This window comes from Eptesicus fuscus, chromosome 16, assembly GCF_027574615.1.
Source record: "Eptesicus fuscus isolate TK198812 chromosome 16, DD_ASM_mEF_20220401, whole genome shotgun sequence".
In the NCBI taxonomy this organism is placed as follows: domain Eukaryota; kingdom Metazoa; phylum Chordata; class Mammalia; order Chiroptera; family Vespertilionidae; genus Eptesicus; species Eptesicus fuscus.
In genome coordinates, this window is record NC_072488.1 from 25727133 (window position 1) to 25755040 (window position 27908).

Consider the following 27908-nt stretch of genomic DNA (forward strand, 5'->3'; position numbering starts at 1 on the left):
CTTCAGTCATAAAATGGAGATATAGCCTGGCTGGTGTGGCTCAGTGGTTGAGCATTGACCTATGAACCAGGAGGTCACAGTTTGATTCCCTGTCAGGGCACATGTCTGGGTTACACGCTTGATCCCCAGTGTGGGGTGTGCAGGGGGCAGCTGATCAGTGATTCTCATCATTCCTCTCTGAAGTCAATTAAAAAATGTATATTAAAAAAAAAGGAGATATGATGTAGGTCCACAATCCCTTATCTATAATTCAGAAACCCCAAAACCTCTGAAAACCAAAAGTTTTGTGGCAAACTTCTTTGGTAGCAAACTTTGATGTTAGCTGACCTGAGGCTATTTATATCTATACTAGTGGCCCGGTGCATGAAATTCCTGCATGGGGGAGGGTGGTCCCTCAGCCCAGCCTGCACCCTCTCCAATCTGGTACCTCTCGGTGGATGTCCGACTGCCGGTTTAGTCCACAGGGATCTGGCCTAAACTGGCAGTCAGACATCCCTCTCACAATCCGGCACCTCTGGCTCCTAACCGCTCACCTGCCTGCCTGCCTTATCGCCCCTAACCACTCTGCCTGCTGGCCTGCCCCCCTCTTAGCCTTCTTGCCACCAACTGCCCCCCCACCAGCCTGCTCGCCCCCAAATGCCCCCCCCCTGCTGGCCTGCTCACCCCCAACTGCCCTCCCCTCTCCTCCTGGCCTGATCGCCCCTAACTGCCTCTGTCTCAGCCCCGCCACCATGGCTTTGTCTGGAAGGACATCTGGTCTAATTAGCATATTACCCTTTTATTAGTATAAATGGTTAAAAAGAAACAACCCTGGACAGTTGCTCAGTGGTTAGAGTGCTGAGGACCAGAAGGTCACAGGTTTGATTCCCAATCAAGGGCATGTAGATACCTTGGTTGCAGGCTCAATTTTGGTCTAGTTGGAGCACGTGTGAGAGGCAACCAATCCATGTGAGAGTCTCACATGAGTATTTCTCTCTCTCTCTCTCCCCTTTCTCCCTCCTAGCTCCATTGGCTCAGTAGATAGAGCATCGGCCTGCATACCAAAGGGTCCTGGGTTTCATTCCGGTCAAGGGCACGTACCTTGGTTGTAGGCTCCTCCCCGGCTCTGGTCAGGGTTCATGCAGGAGGCAACCAATCAATGTGTTTCTCTCACATTGATATTTCTGTCTTTCCCTCTCTCTAAAAATCAATGGAAAAATATCCTCAGGTGAGAATTTAAAATAATTAATAACTCTAGCCGGTTTGTCTCAGTGGATAGAGTGCTGGCCTCTGGACTGAAGGGTCCCAGATTTGATTCCAGTCAAGGGCACATGCCTGGCTTGCAGGCTTGATCCCCAGTAGGGGATGTGCAGGAGGCAGCCGATCCATGATTCGCTCTCATCATTGATGTTTGTATCTCTCTCTCCCCCCCTCCCTTCTTCTCTGAAATCAATATAAATATATTAAAAAATAATAATAAATTAAAATTAAAAAAAAAATCAATGGAAAAAATCTCCTCAGGTGAGAATTAAAAAAAAAAATAAATAAAAGAAACAATAGGCCCAAAATGCAATCACTTGGGTTATCAATCACTTTAGCAAACCAAGGTTTACTACTTAACAACCTAATTGCAATTTCAGCCTTCCCCAGGAATGTAATCTTAACAAAGCAGTCTGAAATTGCCTGGTCAGTAGAATGACGTGATCCTACTAATAGAACCGATTGTCCCCCAAAGAAGATGAATAATCCTTTTTAATTTATGACATCCTTTTCCCCATTCCCTCGCTGTTAAAAACCTTTCCCTTTCTTAGCTCTCTGGAGCTTTGTACTTGCTTCAGTGGTTCTCAACCTTTCTAATGCCGAGACCCTTTGATACAGTTCCTCATGTTGTGGTGACCCCCAACCATAAAATTATTTTCGTTGCTACTTCATAACTGTAATTTTGCTAGTGTTATGAATCATAATGTAAATATCTGTGTTTTCCGATGGTCTTAGGCGACCCCACAGGTTGAGAACCGCTAGCAGGGTCGCCTAAGACCATCGGAAAACACAAATATTTACATTACGATTCATAACACTAGCAAAATTACAGTTATGAAGTAGCAACGAAAATAATTTTATGGTTGGGGGTCACCACAACATGAGGAACTGTATCAAAGGGTCGCGGCATTAGAAAGGTTGAGAACCACTGCTAGGAATCATTCAATAAAGCAAATGAAATCTTTAAAATTTACTGGGTTGAATTTTTAATATATTTTTTCCATCACCATTTATCCCCCCATACCCTTTTCCACCTCCACCTGTTCCCCTTCCCCCTCTCCCCCATCACCACACTACCTGGTTTAATTTTCGTTAACAATATTTATCTCAGTGTGGGTCAGCATGTTTTGCTGCAGAAATGTTTGATTTCAGGGTGTTGCCCAGTCTCTCTGGGGGTGTCACATATCTATCCATGGAGGGGAGAGTACCGCTCAAATGTATCTGAAACAAACCTGATTTTATTATTTGCTTAGCAAAAAAACCAACCAAACAAAATAACGTGTGGCAGAGCACAGCTTCCCCTAACAAAGCAAAGAGCTGATTTTACATAGGTTTTTATAAAAAATACAGCTGTTGCTGATTGCGTTTTCCTGAATTCTGGGTTCCATAGTTATTAACTTACAACTTGGGATTGTCAGTCTTCTAAATTCTTTCTCGAATTTGGAGGTTAGGAACTTTTTATTCACGCCCTGTTACTTTTCTAAAACCTTAAAAAAAAAAATCTTGCATTCTGAGACACCCATGGCCCACAAGGTTCCGAGAAAGGACTGTGGACCTGAAGTATTTAACTCCTAGGTTGAGAGGATTATGTTTCCAGAAGAAAGCGAGCTGGCAGGTTTTATCATAAACACGTCAAGGACCTGCTACTTGGGATTCATTTAACAAATATTTACCAAGTGCCTACTATGCGCAAAGGTTTGCGAAGACAACGTGAAGAGATTTGATAGATTGCTGACAAAAGTCTTTGAGTCTTATTTTCCGGTTCCAAGCGCAGGATTTTTCAATCAGGCGCTGGCTGGCAGGCATTTCCCTGCAAGGGTCTCTTCCCGCGCCCTTCGGTTTGCCCCCGAGACCTAGGCACCCGCGAGCCAGCCCCCAGCTCGCAGCCCCCACGACCACCGCTCTCCAGGCAGAGAGGAAAGGCTTTTCGCGACCCGTAGCCCCGCCGCTGCGCCCTGCTTCCGGCCGAGGTGTTCCAGTCCAGACCAGCCCCCCGCGTCTGCGCGCCAGGCTCCAGGCCGTTCCCACCTCGGGGGCTGGAGCCGGGCTGGGGTCGGGGGCTGGGGGTGGGGGACACGCGGGCAACTGCGCACGGCGCAGCGCGCCGGCCCCGCCCCTCCCCACGTCGCCTCGAGGGGGCGAGGCGGGCGCGCGTCACCGTGACGCCACCCGCGCACACCGAGGCGCCCGCCGATTGGCGGCTGAGGCCAGAGTCCCTCCAGCGCAGCGCGCGCCTCCCCCCCAGCTTTCCCGCCAGCAGGCGCCGCGCGGTGGATGCAGTCCCTCTGGCCGCTCGCTCCGGTCCGAGCGGTTGGGCCTCGCCGTCTGTCGCCATGTCGCGACAGAGCACGCTGTACAGCTTCTTCCCCAAGTCTCCGGCGGGGCTGAAGAATGCCAACAAGGCCCCGGCCAAGGCCTCAGGTGCAGACGCCGCCGCCGCTGCCACCGGGGCCTCCCCTTCCCCCAGCGAGGATGTGGCCTGGAGCGAGGTCGGGCCCGGGCGCTCCGCGTCGCCGCCCGAGGCGAGGAACCTCAACGGAGGGCTGCGGAGGTCGACCACTCCTGCGGTTTCCTCCAGGTAGCGGGGTGGGGGTGGGGCCGAAGGCGGGGGCTCGGCGGCGAGACCGCGGAGCTCAGGGAAGGGAGGCTCGCTTTGGGGACCTGGGGGGTGTGCGGCCGGGCCCCGGGCTGCTCGGAGGAGGTGGGGCTGCACACTTGGCTTGAGAGTGTGTCGGGGCCGAGTTTGTGGCATTGGGAGTGTAGATGGTAAACAGGGTCGGAGGAAATGGGCCTCAGGAGGAAGCGGGGGAGGGGAGACGGCCGAGTTGGAAGGAAGAGGTTGGGGGTCTGGGTGGAGGAGAGCAGTCAGTGCTAGCTGCTGGAGATAACGGGGAGAATGGAGAGGTGGGAACGCGGGTGGTTGATCCAAGAGGGGGAGGAGCTTTGCATGTTGCTTTTCGGGGTGCATACCCAGCACGAGGCAGGAGGTGGTGCTTGCCCGAGGCCGGGGAGGCGTGACGGAGAGAAAGGAGTGCCTGCGGGAGGGGGTGCGTGCGCGGCGTCCGGCGGGTGGGTGCCCGGGGAAGGTTTCCCCTCCAGAAACCGGGATCGTGGATTGGGGCTCCTGTTAGACGTTCGGGGAACTCAACTTGATGTTTGGATAGGAGACTCCGGTGCCAAGACGCTACGGGGGCGATGGGCCCCCGGCCTGGTTTTTGAGTTTTTGTTGTGCTAGAGTTCGGAGTTGGGGGGGCCTCTAGCTGAGAGCGTCGGAGGTGTGTCACACCGCCAAACCAGGCGGCCTGGTTGGTCCCAGTGAGTGGTAGGGACGGGGTTGGGGGAGCAGAAAGTGCTGGATCCGCCTGGGTTATCCCGTAGGTAGACAGAATATACACCAAAATAAGTGAAAAATTGAGAATCTATTAATAAACGTTTTAATCCTCACCTTAGGATATTTTGTAATTGTTTTACAGAGAGTGAAAGGGAGGGAGGGAGGGAGAGAGAGAAACATCTGTGTGAGAAAGAGAGAGATGCTGGCTGATTGCCTCCTGACCACTGAACAACATTGGCGAGGGTGAGAATTTTTTTTTTTTAAGATATATTTTTATTGATTTCAGAGAGGAAGGGAGAGGGAGAGATAGAAACATCAATGATGTGAGAGAATCATTGATAGGCTGCCTCCTGTCCGTCCCCTACTGGGGATCGAGCCCACAACCGGGGATTGGGAATTGAACTGTGACCGCCTGGTTCATAGGTCGATGCTCAACCACTGGGCCACACTGGCCGGGCTAATTTTTATTAATTTAATTCCCCCCCCCCCATCAATGTTTATCTCCCCATACTACCTTCTCCACCTCCACCCACCCGATAATCTATTTTGACACATGGGATGTATGTGTCGAGTTGGAGAAAATGTTGTTTTATAAAATAGTGCATTATTCGTTGACGGTTCTATGGGAGGATGGGATACCATAATTTTCTTGGAGTTGAGTGAGTCTGTAAATACTGGATCTGGCCCTGGGCAGCCATGTACCAACGGGATTGTGGGGGAAGCCTGCCTGGAAGTGTCCTGTTTTCTGGGCTGTTCAGTGCTATTCCAGGGTTTGGCTGCCCTTTTGTCAGAGTAGAGGGTGATATTTTGAAAAGCTCACATTTACTGTATCCCAGGTGTTGTTTTAGGCATAAAGTGTTATGGTAGCTATTTGAAAGTATGAAGAAACAGAGGTTCAGGGGATATAAAGTGTCACACATTCAAACCTGTAGATAATTTTTGTGAGTTTATTTGAGCCAAACTATCCACAATTGCCAGGAAGCAAAATCTCAACTAATTGAGATAATGCTCCAGAGAAGGGCAATTTTGCACCTTATTTTATACATTGCAATTAAGCACATGGGTTACATGAAATCCATTGGTGAAAAATTAGGGAGATGGGAGAAAGCAAAGTGGGGAAACCTCTGGGATTGAATAAAAAGCAAAATGACAGACACCTACTTCTTTTACATAGGTAGGTATAGAGTAGTTACAGTCAACAATTAACTCAAGCCTGGCCGGTGTGGCTCAGTAGTTGAGCGTCGACCATGCAACAAGAGGTCGTTGGTTAGATTCCCAGTGGATTTTGGGCTCCATCCCAAGCAGGGCATGTGCAGAAGGCAGCCAATCGATGATCATGTTTTTCTCATTGATGTTTCTCTCCCTCTCCCTTTCTCTCTAAAATCAATAAAAACATGTTAAAAAACAGAAAAAACACACAAACAATTAACTCATTAACAATGAGGGTTTGTGGTCTCCACAGAATGGTGCCTGTGCTTTGATTGGTCTGGAAAAAGAAAATTACTTTGACATTCCAAAGAGATGTTATTGTAGATGAAAAAAACACACCCCACAATAGAAGACTCGGTTAAGCTAAAGATTGACCTTTATCAGGGAAGATACAGGCCTAGGACATGACTATCCACCATAAACTGCTTTTAGTTAAAAAATTCTAATTTCAGATCATCCTTTGTGGTTACTTGAGGTCTCTGAGTTTGCAAGACTGCCACACAGGCCTCCCCTGAGGTTAGCATGTGTCCCCTTTTCCTCCATCAAAGAACTCCGAGATCCAAGAGTTGATTAGTGGTTCTGAGTAGTTGATTTGAAATGTCCTCTAAGTTTTTAATGTTCTACAGCTTTTTCCATAGTCCAAGTGTAATTATAGTGTTGCCCTCATTTAAGCAACTCTTTCAAAAGTTTATATAGTTGTGTGAAGAGTAGCAGGATGTGCCTTCTCAGAATATGCGTCTTTAGCATAAAAATTTTGACCTGATTATTTTTGAGAAATAGCAGACATAAGAAAAACTAGAAGTTACTCATCTGTACAGGAAATTTACATTTATAAAGGAAATCTCCATTTGTAAGGATATTCCCCTCTGTGTACCAGTAAGAAGGATGACTAAATTATAAGACTGTTACTGGAGAAGGCACAACTTAAATCTGCATAACAACCTTACCCTTGTTAACTGTTCTTTTCCTGGTAATCTTCCTTAATTAACTGCCTCTCCATCTTTCTTTTGTCTGTAACTGCAGGTGATATTTAAGGTGGTGACTTGGGCTGTCCCTGGGAGTTACTGAGTATCTCCCATGAATACAGGAGGTCTGCATGTTAATAGTCTTTTGTTTGCCTTTCTCTTGTTGATCTTTTATTACAGAAGGTTTCAGCCAAGAACTCAGAAGGGTAGAAGGGAAAAATATTTTTTCCTTCTCTACATATGCACCATCCTTAACAGACAGTTTACTTGAACATGAATACATTATTCCTGCATTCATGTTAAACAGACACATTTATTGTATGGTTGTGCTTTATGTATTGTGTAGGGAGCATATGCTATTTTTTCTTCAAATTATAGGAAAGTTTATTTAGAAAGTTATAGAGATAGTGGAAGTGAGCCAGCTGGGCTGCATGGGAGAGGAAGGGCCCTTGAAGCTTAGAGCGAGAAAGGCAAGGTAACACACCTGTGGGGAAGGAGAGAGGAAAGGGAAAGTTGGAAGAGAGGGAGAGCCCATTTGTTTTTTGAGGTCTGACCTCAAATGTTAGTAAGGACCTCAGGAGACCTTTAAAAGCATAAACAATGTAAAAGCATAGCATTATTTACACTTGACCTTCTACTATGGGGACCATTTCCACAGTATTTAAGAAAGATGGGCATTTGATACTAGATTTTTTAAAAAATTGTTTTTTTTAAATATTGATTTTAGAGAGAAAGGGGAAAAAAACATGGATTTGTTTCCGCTTATTTATGCACTCATTGGTTGATTGTAGTATGTGCCCTGACTGGGGATCCAACCCGAAACCTTGGTGTATTGGGATGATGCTCTCACCACTGAGCTACCTGGCCAGGGCAGCTTGTGGTTTTCTGATACTAGTGTGATAGGCTTTGTGGTTAAGTGGCTATCTGCCTAAGTGAAGGGAAAGCCTGTTTGACTATGGGGAGGCCTGTAAACAAACCATTCCTCACAGTGATGCACAGTGATAAGGGTCTTTGTCTCCTGTTAATTAATAGATATATTAGTAAGGAAGAAGCTATGATAAGAACTTTGAATTGTGCAGACAGAGCTTCCTGTTTGAAGATGACCCATATGATTAGCTTGGTGGCAATATTTATAAACTATAGGTAGCTATAGATTTCTATAAATTGAGAAAAGCCTATATGTACTTATAAAGGCCCTTGAGACAAGTACTAGCTGAAGTTATGCTCCGGTTTCTTTGCGCACATATTTTGAAGAAAGGAACACATTAATTTCATGATTGGGTCTGAATAAGGTGGCCTCAGTTGACTAATGATCACTTTCTAAAATGTCTAAAATATTAAAAAAATAAAAAGTTTAAAATATTGTTTGTAATTTACTTATTCTAGTAGTTATTCAGTGAACCTTTTAGCAGGGTTTATCAGCTTTGTGGCCTCTCCATCATTGAGGGGCTCTTCTGTAGTCTGTTAGCTAGATTCTTCTCTCTTCTCTCCCCTTTCTCCTCTCCCTTTTGCAGGAAGCTTTCAGGGCTAAATCAGTTTTTGTGAAGATTAAATCTATTTTGCTTCTGTAGGCATTTTGCACTCTATATTTTGGGCACTTATCTGTTGACTTTCCCCCCATAAAACTAGATTTTTAATAGCAGGTGGGCAGTAGTGGGCTAGGTAGCTTTTGTAGTGTTTGGGATATAGAGGAGCTTAACTAAAGAGCACAAGCAAAGTCTAATGAGGTAATCCTATATAATAAAAGGCTAATATGCAAATCTACCTAAAGGCAGAATGACGGGTCGCTATGACATGCACTGGCCACCAGGGGGCAGACATTCAATGCAGGAGCTGCCCCCTTGTGGTCAGTGCGCTCCCACACGGGGAGCGCTGCTTAGCTAGAAGCTGGGCTCGGCTGGCGAGCACAGCGGCAGTGGCAACAGACTGCAAGAGGGTGCAGGCCAGGCTGAGGGAGCCCCCCTCCCCAGTGCACGAATGTTGTGTACCGGGCCTCTAGTCTATACTAATAAAAGGGTAATATGCTAATTAGATTGGGAGACCTTCTGGACAAAGCCATGGTGGCAGGGCCAAGGCAGAGGCGGTTAGGGGCGATCAGGCCGGCAGGGGGTGCAGTTGGGGGTGAGCAGGCTGGCGGGGGCAATCATGCCGGAAGGGGGGGTCAGTTGGGGGTGATCATGCTGGCAGGGGAAGGGCAGTTAGGAGCGAGAAGGCTGGTGTGGGGCAGTTGGGAGCGAGCAGGCCGGCATGGGGGGGGCAGTTGTGGGCCATCATGCCAGCAAGGGGGGGTGCAGTTGGTGGCAAGAAGGCCGGTGGTGGGGGGTGAGCAGGCCGGCAGGCAGAGTGGTTAGGGGTGATCAGCAGGCAGGCAGGTGAGAGGTTAGGAGCCAGCGGTGCCAGATTGTGAGAGGGATATTCGACTGCCGGTTTAGGCCCGATCCCTGTGGACTAAACCGGCAGTCTGACATCCCCCGAGGGGTCCCAGATTGGAGAGGGTGCAGGCTGCTGGGCAGAGGGACCCCTCTTCCCCTGTGCACAAATTCCATGTACCGGGCCACTGGTAGTTAATATAATTAGCAAATTACATAGTGGGCATGTTTGGTATTTTATTAATAAATACTGTAGCCGCTTCCTGACATATACCATATTGGAGTAAGTATAGGTATGATTCGTAATTTGGAGAGCAATATGTACATCGAGTCTATACCTTTTTCTTGCCATCAACATTCTACAAAAGATTCTGAGCAATTTTTCATCTTAATAGCAAAATTCATTTTACTTATGTTTGGCTTATGTCTTATGTATTGTGTTATTTGCTTATTGTTTAAAAAAATAACTTGATCATTTGATTTTGAAAAATCATTAAGTTTAGAATGTCTATGCTTGAATGTTAATGCCAGAAGACTTCAGAGGAGTCTTAATACCTTCCTTGGAATTGTTTATTCATGGGTAATTCCCTTTAATGAAACTTAACCAAATATTAACCAAGTTATGTATTTCCTTTTGGCAACAGTTCTTGTGACTTCTCACCAGGTGATTTGGTTTGGGCCAAGATGGAGGGTTATCCCTGGTGGCCTTGCCTGGTTTACAACCACCCTTTTGATGGAACATTCATCCGTGAGAAAGGGAAGTCTGCCCGAGTTCATGTACAGTTTTTTGATGACAGCCCAACAAGGGGATGGGTTAGCAGAAGGCTATTAAAGCCATATACAGGTAAGAGAGTCACTTTGAAAAGTGAGAGTATATGTGTGTGTGTGTATGTATGTATGTATGTATGAGAATGATAGCCCACACATGTGAAGTGTCAGCATCTCCCATACAGTGAATAGGAGTGGTGGAGCAAAGGTTTTAGCATGGGAAAAGGATTAAGATGTATCTGATCTTCAACTAGTTGGTGTGTGGAGTGGAATATTTGTGTCCTTTTAAGTGACTTACAGCAGTATCATGCCCCCCCCACCCCCCTTTTAAATATATTTTTATTGATTTCAGAGAGGGAAACATCAATGATGAGAATTATTTTTATTATTTTTAAAAATACATTTTATTGATTTTTTACAGAGAGGAAGAGAGAGGGATAGAGAGTTAGAAACATCGATGAGAGAGAAACATCGATCAGCTGCCTCTTGCACACCCCCTACTGGGGATGTGCCCACAACCAAGGTACATGCCCTTGACCGGAATCGAACCTGGGACCCTTGAGTCCGCAGGCCGACGCTCTGTCCACTGAGCCAAACCGGTTTTGGCAATGATGAGAATTACTGATGGGCTGCTTCCTGCACACCCCCTACTGCCCTGACTGGGGATAGAACTGTGACCTCCTGGTTCATAGGTCAGCACTTAACCACTGAGCCACACTGGCTGGGCATATCATGTCCTTAAAGGAAAGATGATAGCATAATCGGATCTTAAGATTTGGACCAAAATATCAAATTCAGACATGAAAAGGGTAAATTAAACAATATCTTAAAGTATGAAAAAGAAAGGTAATGCAATCAGGATACATGGCATTCTCTAGGACAAATGGAGATGTATGCTTTCCTGGCCTTAAAAATCCTCACTTATGCCCTGGCTGGGTAGCTCAGTTGGTTAGATCATGGTTCTGATACACCAAAGTTGCTGGTTTGATCCCCGGTCAGGGCACATACAAGAAATAACCAATGAATGCATATATATGTGGAACAACAAATCAGTGTTTCTTTCTCTCTCTCTTACCCTCTCCTTCCTTTCTTCCTCCACTTACTACTCTCTGTCTCAATAAAAAAAAAAAAGGTTAAAAAAAATCCTCACCCCTGACCGATTTGGCTCAGTGGATAGAGCGTCGGCCTGCAGACTGAAGGGTCCCAGGTTCGATTCCAGGCAAGGGCATGTACCTTGGTTGCGGGCACATCCCCAGTACGGGGTGTGCAAGAGGCAGCTGATCGATGTTTCTCTCTCATCGATGTTTCTAACTCTTATCCCTCTCCCTTCCTCTCTGTAAAAAATCAATAAAAAATATTAAAAAAAAAAAATCCTCACCATTGAGCACATCTGAGTTCACTTTCATATCAAACTTCTGGAATTTGAACTTTCTCTTCTCAGGTCCAGCCATATTTCACAGATACCAGCAGACTATAAGTGTGTAGTTTCAATTGGGTTAGTTTTGTGCACCCTGTCAAATCTCTTGAATTATATAGTGCATGCATAGTGTGATTGCATAACACAGTGACTGTACACTCAAGCATCGAACCTGAACAAGTCTTTATCCTCAGATTTTCCAAGTTAGGACTTTTTTTAAGAGAGAGGAAGGGAGAGAGAGACATCGATCAGTTGCCTTGCACATGCCCCAACCGGGGATTGAACCTGCAATCTGGGTATTCACCCCATTTGGGAATTGAACTCACCTTTGATGTACGGGATGATACTCCAACCAACTGAATCATACTGGCTGTGGCCAGCCTAGGACATTTTTTAACTCATTTTGTGGAATCAGAAGAGACAAGAAAATTAAGTAAGGCCCAACAATTTGGGCAGCTTGTGAGTTACAAGACCATATCTTCCCTAACCAAGGACACTTGAGAGTAAATGGTTTGTTTGTACCCTCCTTCCTAACCAGAAAATACATAGCTTAAATCACACCGGCCTGGGAAAATAGAGAACAAAGACTCAAGGCCATTTGGGTCAGCTAAACCCAAGGACAGATGAGGTTGGGGAATAAATAACAAAACCCGCATTAAAGCCAGAGAGATCTAAGATAAAGTAAAACAGTAAAATAGACCAAACTATTATCCAAAACACCCCAAAAGACTCATTTTGATGCATTAGCATATAAAAATGCATCTGGAAAGTTGATGAATAGTCTACTGAAAGTCTTCCCTAAGATTCTTGCCTGCGGAAAAAAAAAAAAGATAAAAAGCCTTCAGGACAAAGACTCAATGTGGGCTCACGCAAGAGCACACCTGTGGCCCTTCCCAGGCATGAACTTTTTATTTCTAAGGGTCCCCAGGAGACACGTAGCCAGGGGAGCAGTGGGCAGCGGCACCTTGACCTGGGGCTCGCCCCCTGATCCTGTCTTCAAGACCTCCTTTTCTCTGACTTCTTCCCAGAGAGCTAAAGCAGGAAATTTAGTCTGTTCCACTAATTTGCTGTACCATCTCGGTCAACAAAGTAATTTCTTAAAAGTTTTTTTGAATTGACTTTTAGAGAAAGGAAGGGAGAGAGAAAGAAACATCAATGTCAGAGAGAAGCATCAGTTGCCTCCTGTATGCACCCGAACCTGAACCCTGGGTATATGCCCTGACCTGGAATCAAGCCTGCCATCTTTTGGTGTATGGGAGACGCTCCAACCAACTGAGCCACAGTGGCCAAGGCCAAAGTAATTTATTTCTGATACTGTTCACTCATGTAAAATGAGTGAGTTGGACCCTATGTTGAATGAGGTCTTTTTCCAGGAGTAACTTTGAGATTCTAAACATAGCTTTGGCAAATGAATTTAGATAGGTGAGGGGTGAGTACAACTGCAATAGGCACACTGAGGAAAGTTGAGAGCCTCTCTACAAATGAATTTGATTATTGCAATTTGTAGCTTTGGTGCAGCTTTTTAGAGAAATGGGAAAACAGCTTTATTTTAGGCAGCCCATAAAAGTTGCTAAATTCATGAAAATTTAGGATGTCCTATTAGTTTTAGTATACAGAAAGAAGTAAATAATGTGAAGTTTGGATCTCTCAAATTTAGATTCAGGTTTGTTTTTAAATTATAGTTATATTTGGGCAGAAGAAAACAGACATTCCTAGTTATGATTCCTAGAAAAGAACCAAGTAATTTTGTACCATTAACTTTTTTGCTCAGTTAATATTACAGCTTTAAAAATTAAAGTTTTTATTGATTTCAGAGAGGAAGGGAGAGGGAGAAGATGGAAACATCAATGATAAGAGAGAATCATTGATAGGCTGCCTCCTGCATGCCCCCACACTGGGGACCAAGCCTGCAACCCGGGCATGTGCCCCTATTGGGAATTGAACCATGATCTCCTGGTTCATAGGTTGATGCTCAACCACTGAGCCATGCTGGCCGGGCAGGGTAAACTTATTTTTAGTTATCATAACTTCATTGAACTGTGTGTAGTCTTTACCTTCCTGAAGTAATTTTTTTAAAAAAAGGGCCTCAAAACAAACCCCTTTACATCTCATGCCTCACCTGAAGCGGTATACCTTACCTATTTGTTTAGGCTATAGTTCCAGGTCATTAGAAGAGCAACTACGTGGTCCTGGGTGATATAAGTGCAAGGAAGTAAAATAGGTAATTTCAGTTTCACTGATAGTTTTACCCTGAAGATAACTTCCTTGTGGGCTTTATTGATCTAGCTATATTAATAAAAATAATGGTATAGCAAAAGTTATACTTGATTGTTGTTATTCTTGTTCATTTGGGCAGGTGTTGTAGGTTGAACCAACTATCTAGCCAACAATTCTTATTTATAAATATATATTTTTAGGTTCAAAATCAAAGGAAGCCCAGAAAGGAGGTCATTTTTACAGTGCAAAGCCTGAAATACTTAGAGCAATGCAACGTGCAGATGAAGCCTTGAATAAAGATAAGATTAAGAGGCTTGAATTGGCAGTGTGTGATGAGCCCTCAGAACCAGAAGAGGAAGAAATGGAGGTGAGACATTGCAAACAGTTATTTCGGCTAGGAGAATGATGGAAAAGGGGTGGCATATTAAAGTGACATTCTCTTGTTTTACTTCTGCATATACTTTAAATAAAATTTATTTATTTATTTTAAGTTTACTAAATCTTTATTGTTCAGATTATTACAATTGTTCCTCTTTTTTTCCCCTCATAGCTCCCCTCCACCCGATTCCCACCCCACCCTCTGCCCTTACCTCCCCCCCACCTCCCCCCCACTGTCCTCATCCATACGTGTGCGCTTTTTGTCCAGTCTCTTCCCGCACCTCCCACACCCCTTTCCCCCTGAGAATTGTCAGTCCACTCCCTTTCTATGCCCCTGATTCTATTATATTCACTAGTTTATTCTGTTCATCAGATTTTTTATTAACTTGTTGATACATAGTATTTGTTGTCACTTTGTTGTTCATAATTTTTATCTTTACCTGTTTCTTCTTCCTCTTAAAGAATACCTTTCAGCATTTCATATAATACTGATTTGGTGGTGATGAACTCCTTTAGCTTTTTCTTATCTGTGAAGCTCTTTATCTGACCTTCAATTCTGAATGATAGCCGTGCTGGGTAGAGTAATCTTGGTTGTAGGTCAGTGATGGGCAACCTTTTGAGCTTGGTGTGTCATACTTTGCCAAAAAACTGAGCATAACTCAGCTTGGTGTGTCACTTTGAGGAAAAAAACTAACTCCAAGACTACTCGCAAATGTTTCATCCTCAGGAGCAGCAAATGTTTCATCCTCGGCATGCGGCCGCGTGTCATCAGAAATGGTTGTCATAGGTTCGCCATCACTGCTGTAGGTTCTTGCTATTCATCACTTTGAATATTTCTTGCCACTTCCATCTGGCCTGCATAGTTTCTGTTGAGAAATCAGCTGACAATCGTATGGGTGCTCCCTTGTAGGTAATTAACTGTTTTTCTCTTGCTGCTTTTAAGATTCTCTCTTTGTCTTTTGCCCTTGGCATTTTAATTATGATGTGTCTTGGTCCTCTTTGGATTCCTTTTGTTTGGGGTTCTCTGTGCTTCCTGGACTTGTAAGTCTATTTCTTTCACCAGGTGGGGGAAGTTTTCAGTATCTTTCTCTTCTTCTGGTACCCCCATAATTCGGATGTTGGTACACTTGAGATTGTCCCAGAGGCTCCTTACACTATCTTCAACTTTTTGGATTCTTTTTTCTTTTTGCTTTCCCGGTTGAGTGTTTTTTGCTTCTTTGTATTTCAAATCTTTGACTTGATTCTTGTAGTCCTCTAGACTGCTGTTACGTCTCTGTATAATGTTTTTTATTTCATTCAGTGTATGTTTAATTTCTAGTTGGTCCTTTTTCATATCCTCAAGGGTCTCGCTAAATTTATCGGCCTTTTCGAGGAAATTATTGAAAACCTTATAACCGTGGTTTTGAACTCTATATTCAGTCGTTTGTTTTCCTCCATTTCTTTCATTTGTGATTTGTTTCTTTGTCTCCGCATTTTCGCTGCTTCCCTGAGTTGGTAGAGTAGCTTTGTGTGGTAGGTGTCCTCTAGGGCACAGTGGCTCAGCTTCCCCAGTTACCTGAGGTGGACACTCTTTGTGGACTGTGTGCTCAGCCTTGTAGTTAAGTCTTGATTATTGTTGGTATCACTGGGAGGAATTGACCTCCAGGCCAGTTGGCTGTGAGGATCAGCTGTTTCTATGCCGGGAGAACTTCTGTGCTGGAGACACTCTTATGAGACAAGACTTGCAAAATTGCAAAAGCCTCTGTGCTCAGTTTGGATGGGGCGGAGTTTCAGGGCTGAGCAGACAGCCTTGGTTTCCCGTCAGCCCTGCCCTATGAGGGCCCTGGGTCTCAGTGTCCCTCGGTAATTGCTGCAAGCACCTCTGAGAGAAAGCCACCCTAGAGTTTCGCCCGCTGCCAGACAGTCCAGTTTCTCCCCACATGAGTCGGGGGTTCCCAGAAACTTGCCCGGAACTGGAGTTCAGTGCAGTCTGGAGCTTCCTTCTCCCTCCTGCTTTAGAAAGCCAGCCGCACACTCAGCTGCCGTGCATTCAGCAGTCAGTCCTCTCTGCGTGCGCACGTGCCTCTTGACCTCGGCCTTCCGCAGCTCCCGAGTCTCAGTGTGCTTTCTCTTTTTCTGACAGTCCAGATCCCCCCCCCCCCCCCCCCCCAATGAGTCTGGTTTCCCAGCCTTTCGCCCGGGACTGGAGTTCAGCGCAGTTGGAGCTTCCTTCTCTCTCCCGCTTTAGAAAGTCAGCTGCGCGCGCTCAGCCGCCCGTGCATACAGCCGCCCGTCCTCTCCGCATGCTAGTCTCTGTACCTCAGCCTTTTGCAGTTCCTCTGAGTCTCAATGTGCTTTCCTCTTCTAGTTGTAGAATTTCCACTCAGCCAGCTTTCCTGTGGTTCTGGATGGTGTCCGTTTTGTCTTAGTTGTAGTTTTGATATTGTTGTGTGAGGCAGCAGTTTAGGTGTTTACCTATGCTGCCATCTTGGTTTTATATTCACTTCTGCATATACTTTATACTTTAGTACTCATGCACACATACTTCTATACTTCCCTGTATTGTAGGGTAAATTAGATTACATAGAGTCTCTGCAGCCCAGCATCCCATTTTATTAATGTCCTCAAGCCTGCTGGAAGACACATGCTATAAGAGGTGGTAATAAGTAGAGAGCTAGGGCTGGAAGGACATAGTGATAAAATTGGTCGTGGTATCCAATAATAAGCTTAGGAAATTTATTATCCATTCATATGCTCTAGTACTTTTTGTTATATAAGGATAGAGGTTGAGTAACCTTGAAGTACAACCTTGGTTTCAAATGTTAATGGTCTCTATTTGATGGAATTAAATCCTGTTAAGAAAATGAACAAGTGATTTGTTTATTTAAAACAATTAACTTATTCATTTAAAACATTTTCTAATTTAGTAAATTAATGACATATGTGTTTAAAAGAGATGCATCTGCCAAAACCGGTTTGGCTCAGTGGATAGAGCGTCGGCCTGTGGACTGAAAGGTCCCAGCTTCGATTCCGGTCAAGGGCATGTACCTTGGTTGCGGGCACATCCCCAGTAGGGGGTGTGCAAGAGGCAGCTGATCGATGTTTCTCTCTCATTGATGTTTCTAGCTCTCTATCCCTCTCTCTTCCTCTCTGTAAAAAATCAATAAAATATATTTAAAAAAAAATAAAAGAGATGCATCTATAAGCTTGATTTTTGTTTTATTCTGTTTTATAGATGAGGGAATATGTGAGTTAACATAATGAGTATTTTAAGAGAAATGAAAGAAAAGTTTTTAATTTTGAGGTTGAGACCACGGGGTCATAACATTAATCAGGTTTAGAACTGGATGGATAGTAACTACAGAGATCACATAACCTTATGTATGTGATAGAGATCCATAAGTAGATGTGCTTTGCCTAAGAAGATACTGTTGGTTTGTGGAAGATCAAGGGGCCTAGAATTAGTGTAGATTACTTACTGCTTTATTATGCTAAAGAATATATAAAAGGGGCCCAGTTGGTTGGAATGTCATCCTGTACACCAAAAGGTTATGGGTTCAATTCTCAGTTGGTACATACCTAGGTTGTGTTTTTTCTTTTTCTTTTTTAAATATATTTTTATTGACTTCAGAGAGGGAGAGAGAGAAGTAACAATGATGAGAGAATCATTAATTGGCTGTCTCCTGCATGCTTCCTACTGGGGATTGAGCCCACTACGTGGGCATGTGCCCTGACGGTATTGAACCATGCATGACCTCCTAGTTCATAGGTTGATGCTCAATCACTGAGCAACACAGGCGGGCTAGGTTGTAGGTTTGATTCCCAGTTTGGGTGTGTAAGGGAGGCAAATAGATGTTTCTCTTCCCCTTATCTGGACATATCCTTGGGTGAGGATTGGAAAAAAAAAATTGGTATATAAAATGGTAAACAAACTACATAATACGTTTATCTGTAGAAGAGGTAACCCTGGAAGATAAACAGGGAGACTTAAAGATTTTATTTCTATAGCTATGACTAATGAATACATCAATTACTAGAAGCCCGATGCACGAAGATACGTGCAAGAATGGGCCTTCCTTTCCTAGGCTGCCACCACTGCCTTCACTCAGGCCAGAGCCACCTTTCTGCTTCGTCCTGGAGCTGCCTTCCCATGCTTCCCAGAGGCCCGGAGTGGCTGCCTCTCCCCCCCCCCCTTGCTGTGGTGCTTGCATATGCAAATGGACCCGCCATCTTTGTTGGGTTAATTTGCATAGCCACTACTGATTGGCTGGTGGATATCACGAAGGTATGGTCAATTAGCATGTTACTCTTTTATTAGGTAGATGGGCATTTGTGATATATGTGGTCATGCTTCATCACTATTGTATAGGATATAACTGTCATGACAGAATTGCTTAATCTTATAGTGTGATACCTGTTTTAATGTTAGGTGAAACAAATTGATATTCCTTGAGAAAGAGAATTCTCATTTTTCAAGGTTGGTTTTTTGTGGAGAGTGGCTACAGCATTTGGACAGGTTCAAGCCTCAGACTGATGAGAGGGCATGGTCCTCTTGTGGCAAAGCCACATATAAGTCCCAGCTTGAGCACAATTATAGCCAAAGGCTGTGGTTGTAAGCTTGACCTTATGGTCTGACCCTGTGATCCTAGGTGGCTGAGGGATGTGGGCTGTGGGAGGTGCAGCAAGTGCTGCCAAAACAAAGTTTCATAAGAGTTCAGAGAAGTGCAACAATAGGAAAGAACACTGTAAACATCTTGACCACTCCCTTGTTTTGCTTTATGTGATCTGACTATAAAATGCTTACAGTTTCCTCATCCAGGTGCAGTGATCCACCTGGCCTCAACTATATTCTCTTGTCTGTTTTCTTTAATCCTTCACTGCCTCCCTCTCAGGTTCACCACTGACCATGCTGGATGCGGTTCATGTGGCACCTGGCTTTGCCACGGGTTTTTCTCTTGGTATATGAGAGGTATTCACAGTAGCATTGTACTTTTCCAAATTTTGCTTTGTTTTTACATGCTCTTTCCTTGCCTGCCAGGTAGGTGCAACTTATGCATCAGATAAGAATGAAGAAGATAATGAAATTGAGAGCGAAGAGGAAGTGCAGCCTAAAGTGCAAGGATCTAGGCGAAGTAGCCGCCAAATTAAAAAACGGAGAGTCATATCAGACTCTGAGAGTGACATCGGTGGCTCTGATGTGGAATTCAAGCCAGATGCTAAGGAAGAAGGAAGCAGTGATGAAATAAGCAGTGGAGTGGGGGATAGTGACAGCGAAGGCCTGCAAAGCTTTGTCAAAGTTGCTCCAAAGCGGAAGAGAATGGTGACTGGAAACGGCTCTCTCAAAAGGAAAACTTCAAGGAAGGAAACGCCCCCCGTCAGTAAACGAGCAACTGGCATTTCCTCAGAAACCAGGAATACCTTGTGTGCTTTCTCTGCCCCTCAAAATTCTGAATCCCTAGCCCATATTAGTGGAAGATGTGATGATGGTAGTCGCCCAGCTGTTTGGTATCATGAAACTTTAGAATGGCTTAAGGAGGAAAAGAGAAGAGATGTGCACAGGAGGCGACCCGATCATCCAGATTTTGATGCATCTACACTCTACGTGCCTGAGGATTTCCTTAATTCCTGTACTCCTGGGATGAAGAAGTGGTGGCAGATTAAGTCTCAGAACTTTGATCTTGTCATATTTTATAAGGTTGGGAAGTTTTATGAGCTGTACCACATGGATGCTCTTACTGGAGTCAGTGAACTAGGGCTGGTATTCATGAAAGGCAACTGGGCCCATTCTGGTTTCCCTGAAATTGCATTTGGACGATACTCAGATTCTCTGGTTCAGAAGGGCTATAAAGTAGCACGGGTGGAACAGACTGAGACCCCAGAAATGATGGAGGCAAGATGCCGAAAGATGGCACACATATCTAAGCATGATAGAGTGGTGAGGAGGGAGATTTGTAGGATCATTACTAAGGGTACACAGACGTACAGTGTGCTGGAAGGTGACCCCTCTGAGAACTACAGTAAGTATCTACTTAGCCTTAAAGAAAAAGAGGAAGATACTTCTGGCCACACTCGAGTATATGGTGTTTGCTTTGTTGATGCCTCTCTGGGAAAGTTTTTCATAGGACAGTTTGCAGATGATCGCCATTGCTCAAGGTTTAGGACTCTCGTGGCACATTATCCTCCAGTACAAGTCTTGTTTGAGAGAGGAAATCTCTCAACAGAAACCAAGATGATTCTGAAGGGTTCATTATCCTCCTCTCTTCAGGAAGGTCTGATACCAGGCTCCCAGTTTTGGGATGCAGCCAAAACTTTGAGAACTCTTCTTGAAGAAGGATATTTTAAAGAAAAGTTAAATGAGGACAGTGGGGTGGTGTTACCCCATGTGCTTAAAGGTATGACTTCAGAGTCTGATTCTGTTGGGTTGACACCAGGAGAAAAGAGTGAATTGGCCCTCTCTGCTCTAGGTGGTTGTGTCTTCTACCTCAAAAAATGCCTTATTGATCAGGAGCTTTTATCAATGGCTAATTTTGAAGAATATATTCCCTTGGATTCTGACATGGTCAGTGCTACAAGACCTGGTGCTGTTTTTTCTAAAGCCAATCAACGAATGGTGCTAGATTCTGTGACATTAAACAACTTGGAGATTTTTCTGAATGGAACAAATGGTTCTACTGAAGGTACCCTACTAGAGAAGATTGATACTTGCCATACTCCTTTTGGTAAGCGGCTTCTAAAGCAGTGGCTGTGTGCCCCACTGTGTAACCCTTTTGCTATCAATGATCGTTTAGATGCTATCGAAGACCTAATGTTTGTGCCTGACAAAATCACTGAGGTTGTAGATCTTTTAAAGAAGCTTCCAGACCTTGAGAGGCTATTGAGTAAAATTCATAATGTTGGGTCTCCCTTGAAGAGCCAGAACCACCCAGATAGCAGGGCTATAATGTATGAAGAAACTACATACAGCAAAAAAAAGATTATTGATTTCCTTTCTGCTCTGGAAGGATTCAAAGTAATATGTAAAATTATAGGGACTATGGAAGAAGTCATTGATGACTTCAAGTCTAAAATTCTTAAGCAGGTCATTACTCTACAGACGAAAAATCCTGAAGGTCATTTTCCCGATTTAACTGTAGAACTGAACCGATGGGATACAGCCTTTGACCATGAAAAGGCTAGAAAGACTGGAGTGATTACTCCCAAAGTAGGATTTGACTCTGATTATGACCAAGCTCTTGCTGACATAAAAGAAAATGAGCAGAGCCTCTTGGAATACTTGGAGAAACAGCGCAGTCGAATTGGCTGTAGAACTATAGTATATTGGGGAATTGGTAGAAACCGTTACCAGTTGGAAATTCCTGAGAATTTCATCACCCATAATTTGCCAGAAGAATATGAGTTGAAATCCACCAAGAAGGGCTGTAAACGATACTGGACCAAAACTATTGAGAAGAAGTTGGCTAATCTTATAAATGCGGAAGAACGGAGAGACGTATCATTGAAGGACTGCATGCGACGACTATTCTATAACTTTGATAAAAATTACAAGAATTGGCAGGCTGCTGTAGAATGCATCGCAGTGTTGGGTAAGATTTTCAACAAGCTTGCTTCCAAGGCTTTGGTTAGTAAAGTCCTGTGTTCCAGTTGTGCATTAAAATTTAAGTCCATTGGAGAGTCCCCATTGATGCATATCCCTAAAACACAAGTAAGGTTATTTACATTTTGACAAGTATAAAATATACTTGCCTCCTCACTAGACAAAATGAGTAGGTTGGCCATAGTCATGTAAGTTAGTCACTGGAGACTTATTAGTAGCCTTCTGGCCTTCCTTCAGTCTTAAAAATATTTTTTTTTTATGTGTGTGTGTGTGTGTTAATCCTCATCTGAGGATATTTTTCCACTGATTTTTAGAGAGAATGAAAGGGAGGGAGGGAGAAAAACAGATTTGAGAGAGACACATTGATTGGTAGGGAACCCAGGCCATTCTGGTGCACAGGCCAAAGCTCTAACCCTTGAACAACACTGGCCAGGGTTGAGACAATTTACATTGAATTTTTAGTTTTTCATGAATACCGTTTTTAATCTCCTATTTTTTGTTGTGTTAATTTCAAATTATCCCTTAACCCATCACTTAATTTTTTTCATGAGTTTTGCATTTTTTTTTTGTATTTCAATGAATCCTGACATGCCTTTTCAAAAGATTTTAATCTTCCCTTTTTCTTAGCCCAAGTTGTCACACTTTCCTACAGTTGATTTCTAAAAGCACTAATTTATATATTTGTAATTTTATAATCTTTTAGCTTCATAAATTTTTCTTTGTATTTAATGGCCAACTTATATGGAGCCCTATTTTATAGTTGAGGGTTTTTTTTGTGTGTGTGTTTAAAAAATATAGCTACCAGTTTACCTAAATTTGTAGCATAATTGTGATCTGAACCCAACTGTCAGGAATAGAATAGTATATTTTTGTATTGTGTGTGCCACATTTTTTCCTTAAGCCAATACAGCTTCAAAGTTTGGTGGGTATATTAAAATCCTTCCTTTCCCTAGCCGGTGTGGTTTAGCTGGTTGCAGTGTTTGTTGTCCTGTGCACTGAAGGATCATGGATGGGAGGCAATCTATTAATGTTTCTTTCTCTCCCTCTCCTTCCTCTCTCTAAAATCAACTAAAAGAAAAATCCTCCCTCAGCACAGGTGTTCAAAATTGGTGAATTTTCCTCTTACAATTGTACCTATGTCAGAATGTTCTGCTTCTCCCCAAAAGTGATAATTTAGCTTCAGAATTATAAAGTCCATAATGAAACCACATACTATAACACTTAGGCTAATGACTCATGAACAGTTAATGAAAGCGCTGTATTGTGCAGTTAGTGATAATGATGTCACTATTGTTTGTCTAAACTGGAAGGAAGTAGAACACACCACCCACACTGAAAAAGTATTTTTGGAAGACATTTTATAGAAGTTGGCTCTCTGATTATCAAGAAACCTCAAAAATGATGAACCTCACTCTCTCTCTCTAACAGATGTCTTACTGTGCTTGGCTAACTATAGTCGAGGGGGTGATGGTCCTATGTGTCGTCCAGTAGTTCTATTACCAAAAGAAGACACTCCTGTGTTCTTAGACCTTAAAGGGTCCCGCCATCCCTGCATTACGAAGACTTTTTTTGGAGATGACTTTATTCCTAATGACATTCTAATAGGCTGTGAGGAGAAAGAGGAAGAAAATGGCAAAGCTGCTTGTGTGCTTGTTACTGGACCTAACATGGGAGGCAAGTCTACACTCATGAGACAGGTAAACTGACTTCAGGTTTTGCTACAGAAAGTTACTTGTAACAGTTTAAGAATGAATGTATTACATATTTAGGCCATCCTTTTCCAAATAGCACATGAATTACATAGGATTCAATCAGTGACTTAAGGAGTCAAAGGGAAGGCTCATTGAGTTATAAAATTGAGTATTGTCTTTTTCTCATGATCAAATATCGCTATCTGCCTGATGTTAAGGGAAGAATAAAAAAGGCAAGGGAGATTTTAGGTCATGATTTCTTTATAAGATTTTTGATTTGAATTAATTTCCCCTGAAGGTAGATGCATATAATGAATGAAAATTATGCAAATGTTTCAGGAAAGCCCTTCAATTAGACTTAAAGGAATTCTTACAAAAGAACCATGACAGACTTATTCAGACAGAAAACCAAATAAAATTTGTAACATAGTAACTGTTGGGAACTGCTTTTAGGGAAGACAAATATATTTTTGTCTTTATACCTAGGATTGGCCTATGTGATAATTTACATTTTTAATGAGTTGTAGAAAAAATGAGTATGTGACAAAGACATTGAACCCTTGACAGAAATGTTTGGTGACCCTCCTGCTCTCCTGTACTACCATACTTTCCGGCGTGTAAGACTGTGCGTATAAGATTTTCCTGGGTTAAAAAGTCGTTTTATACGCCAGAAAATACGGTATATTGGACTATATTGATTGAATTATATATTATGGATTAGATATATTGGACTACTGTATTTTCTGGCATATGACTTTAACCCAGGAAAATCTTATATGCCCAGTCGTCTTATATGCCGGAAAATATGGTATATTATATATTATACTGACGTTCACCAGATTTGCTACCTAGAGAGAGACATACAGTGTAGTATAATGGTTTTCAACCTTAAAAAAAATGTGGACAATTTGCATACCCATGCTAATCTCTTGTTTCGATTTTAGTGTCTGTTGCCAAAGCACTTTATTTTTAATAAATCAAATCACAGAGTTGAACAAAAATGAACAGGGAGGATTCTATCATCTGAAATGAATTCATTTAGTTTGGAATTGGTTCTAGGCATGGGTATTTTGATTCTATCGTATATACGCCAGAGTTGAGAATCAACTAGTGTTGTGGGTTAATATACAAAAGCTGAGATTTTAAAGTCAGGCCCCTAAGCCTTTTGCCTTCTAAGCGTCACTTTCCCTATTTAGGATTTTGAAGATTTTTCTTTTTTTATAGTGTTGGACTCTCCCTACATGTTTCTTAGGAAAGATTAATGTTTAGCTTGGCTTACTGTCTTTTGTGTATAGAGATATGTTTCTCTATATGCCTGTCTATCTTATGATATTCTTTAAACCAGTTATAAAATACCTTTTCCTCCCTCATTCACAGGCTGGCCTATTAGCTGTAATTGCCCAGATGGGTTGTTACGTACCTGCTGAAGTGTGTAGGCTTACACCAATTGATAGAGTGTTTACTAGACTTGGTGCCTCAGACAGAATAATGTCAGGTGAGGTGGTTTTTTTTTTTTTTTTCTCGTGTAAGGTTTTGTTATTTGATGTTTTATATTTTTTTGGTGTTATGTGAAGCAGAATGCTTTCAGGCTATTCAATTAGTAAATTGCTCCAATAAAATGATCACCCATTTGTGACTTTTTTTCCCCCAAGGTGAAAGTACATTTTTTGTTGAATTGAGTGAAACTGCCAGTATACTTACACATGCAACAGCACATTCTCTGGTGCTGGTGGATGAACTAGGTAAGACATTAAAATTTCCATCTGAACGCAATCTTTAAAACCAAGTTATTTTAAAAAAGAGTATCAATGGACTCACCTTTGTACCATAGACCCACAACTGAAGATGAGATATCCCTCAAGTCTGATTATTAAATTTAATCCTATTCAAATTTAGTTGCTGTAATATGGGGATAATGAGGCTATTTAAGGAGAACTAACAGGAAGTTTGTGAAGACCTGTGATAACTTGAGCAGTACCACTCCAAGGGCTAAGCTACCTATTTGGCTAAACAGGTCCTAAATGCAGAAAACTTTTAACTGATGTATCCTGATTTTTTTTTTTTTGCATTGCTTTGTAATTTATGCTTATTTTACTTTCACAGGAAGAGGTACTGCAACGTTTGATGGGACAGCAATAGCAAGTGCAGTTGTTAAAGAACTTGCTGAGAATATAAAGTGTCGTACATTGTTTTCTACCCACTATCATTCGTTAGTTGAAGATTATTCTCAAAACGTTGCAGTGCGCTTAGGACATATGGTATGTGCAAACTGCTTATTCAGAAGTTGATTAGGTTTCTGAGAGAATCAAATTGGATACTTCCATTGCTAGCATGTGAATGTAATCTCTCTCATTTTTAGGCATGCATGGTAGAAAATGAATGTGAAGATCCCAGTCAAGAGACTATTACCTTCCTTTATAAATTCATTAAGGGAGCTTGTCCTAAAAGCTATGGCTTTAATGCAGCAAGGCTTGCTAATCTTCCGGAGGAGGTTATTCAAAAGGGACATAGAAAAGCAAGAGAATTTGAGAAGACGACTCATTCACTAAGATTATTTCGGTAATTATAATTGGATATAATTTTGCCATGCAGCTGACCTTATTAAAACAAAGAGGGATGGGTGATGCAGTGTGGAAAATGTGAACTAAACCCCCCCTCTTTATTTTTAATTTTAAGGGAAGTTTGCCTGGCTAGTGAAAGGTCAACTATAGATGCTGAAGCTGTCCATAAGTTGCTGACTTTGATTGAGGAATTATAGACTACATCAGAAGCTTTGAGTTGGCTTTTTTGACAAAGGTGGTAAATTCAGACGACATTATGATCTAATAAACTTTATTTTTTAAAAATGACCATTTTTCCATTTTCTTTCTAGGAAATTAAACCCTTTTAATTCTTACCTACCTTCTACATAATGGTTATTGAATACTTCACAATATATTAAGTCTAGATGTTATGGTACATGCATACACTTTCAGGCTGTTTATACCCACTGTCACCAATACACATAAATGGGGGAGGGAAGCTATGAAACTGTATAGGGCTGTATATATACTTGTCTCAGCTTAATGCAGGAAATCATTTTAATTTCCAGCCGTTTGTCTAAACTGTTCAAAAAGAAAAAAACAAAACAAACTATGAACAGAGTTCAAATACAGGACTGTTTTGAAGAGACTTTCTAAAGTGTACTTTAAAACATAGTAGTTTTTACCTTTCACAAAACTGAGTTACAAGAATACTTTTGTTTTACAGTGCATCCCTTCCTAGGAAGTCTCATTAAAACACTCACTTTTCTAGGGGTGATTTTGAATGCTGCACAGGGAAGGGAAGGAAATAATAGTCTTAACTTTTCTTAAAGGATACCAGAAACATTGCTGGATATAATTTAAGATTAGTGTTTTCTCTTTCATAGAAAGAACGTACATACTGGGACATGAGTACAGTTACAGCAAGTCTAGGTGTGCTAACAAAACAGGGCACATTCAAGTACAATAAGATTTTGCTTGAAATTAAAAAACAAACTACATGAGATTAAAGCATTAAAATCATATTTCTCAATCTGAATACATGTTAAAAAAAAATCAAAAGTAACGCAGAAGTGCTAGCTCACATTTTTTACCATATTACAAAAAGCAATTGGTACCCATGTCCATAAAGGCAGCAACAAAGCTGCTTGTCTATTGAAGAGAGTACTACTGCAAATTGGACTGCATTCAATGCTAGTTGTAAAAACACCAGCTTTTTTTTTCAGAAGTTGGTATCTGTACAAAATTGCAGCTTTTTTTTCCCCCCCACTTCTGTCCCTTCAAATGTCTTTACACAGTAATGCTAAAACACCCAGCTTTGAGATCCTGAGTCAATATATTGCCACTTTCTTTTTTGGTAGCTTGAGCTTCATAGTGTCAACTGACCTCATGTATCCATTTTTAATACAGTCTCTTCCTGTAGCATGGGCAAGTACTAAATCTTCCAAAAATGTTTTAAGTTATGATGTTAGAATGGCAGAACTTTTTCTTTAAGGAAGGAATTCAGTTGTGCTGCAATGTATTAGATTCTATAGGTGGAGCAGAGTCATATAGTGTATCTGTATCATGTGTAGGCTCACCAGCTAATGTACAAGGATTAGACAGTGTTCCAGCACCACAGTCACAGAAAAACCTAAAGCAAAATGAAAACCGAAAAATTAGGAAGGGGGGATAATTGGGTAACAGAATAGGCAAGGAGGGGAGGGGGCATAATTGGGTGATAACAACAGGCAAGTATGCTACATACCTATCATGTCTAATAAATTCTACATCATGTCCCTGATGGCACTTCTTAATGCAGTTCACACATATGGCATTTCGATCTGTGGTGTTACAAGTGTGACATCTAAAAAATAAAAACATTATTTTTCTTAAACGTGTTATTCAAAATTTTGTTTGTATATATTACCCTATGAGCTTTGGCTTACAAAAACGACTAAAAATTTTTGTGGCTCTAGCCCACAGTTCTGTAGAGACTAAAATTAATTAAATGGATTGTTTGCTCTGCTGAGGAAAACAGTTATAGAAAGGCCGTTGAAACTTGCCTATTAAGCACTACTGAAACAATTTTGGGGAAAGGAATCAACATCCACTCCACACTTAAATGACTTGTGCTTTTTCTGATATTTATGGTCTCAAACAGGATCCTCCAATAGATTCATCATAGAAGTCATTGTGGACAATTAAGTGATCTTTCCACTGGCAAATACCCAATTTACTCTTGCCTTT

At 42.3% G+C, this 27908-nt stretch overlaps 2 protein-coding genes across 7 annotated transcripts in view; one reads left to right on the forward strand and one right to left on the reverse strand.

The window, feature by feature from the left end:
• The first annotated feature begins 3454 nt into the window (after nucleotides 1–3454).
• MSH6 (mutS homolog 6) lies at nucleotides 3455–26006 on the forward strand. 4 transcript variants are annotated; one of them, XM_008162156.3, is made up of 10 exons: nucleotides 3458–3817; nucleotides 9758–9957; nucleotides 13716–13882; nucleotides 18911–21455; nucleotides 22895–23163; nucleotides 24535–24652; nucleotides 24810–24899; nucleotides 25261–25415; nucleotides 25517–25716; nucleotides 25834–26006. In XM_008162156.3, exons 1-10 carry the CDS (start codon nucleotides 3573–3575, stop codon nucleotides 25913–25915), a joined length of 4071 nt encoding a protein of 1356 aa, XP_008160378.1. In that variant the 5' UTR covers nucleotides 3458–3572; the 3' UTR covers nucleotides 25916–26006. The 4 variants fall into 4 exon arrangements, with proteins under 4 accessions (XP_027995770.1, XP_008160378.1, XP_054583883.1 ...); XM_054727908.1 differs by having other exon boundaries at nucleotides 3573–3817; nucleotides 9778–9957; XM_028139969.2 differs by lacking the exon at nucleotides 24810–24899 and having other exon boundaries at nucleotides 3455–3817.
• Nucleotides 25973–27908, reverse strand: part of FBXO11 (F-box protein 11) — an 89735-nt gene continuing 87799 nt past the window's right edge. For 2 of the 3 annotated variants that reach the window (XM_054727912.1, XM_054727911.1), the window contains 2 exons: nucleotides 27427–27525; nucleotides 25973–27312 (listed from right to left, as the gene is read on the reverse strand). In XM_054727912.1, coding sequence (XP_054583887.1) covers nucleotides 27183–27312; nucleotides 27427–27525 — 229 coding nt within the window. In that variant the 3' untranslated portion in view covers nucleotides 25973–27182. Of the gene's footprint in view, nucleotides 27526–27908 lie in introns of all 3 variants that reach the window. The other variant, XM_054727910.1, reaches the window with a different exon arrangement.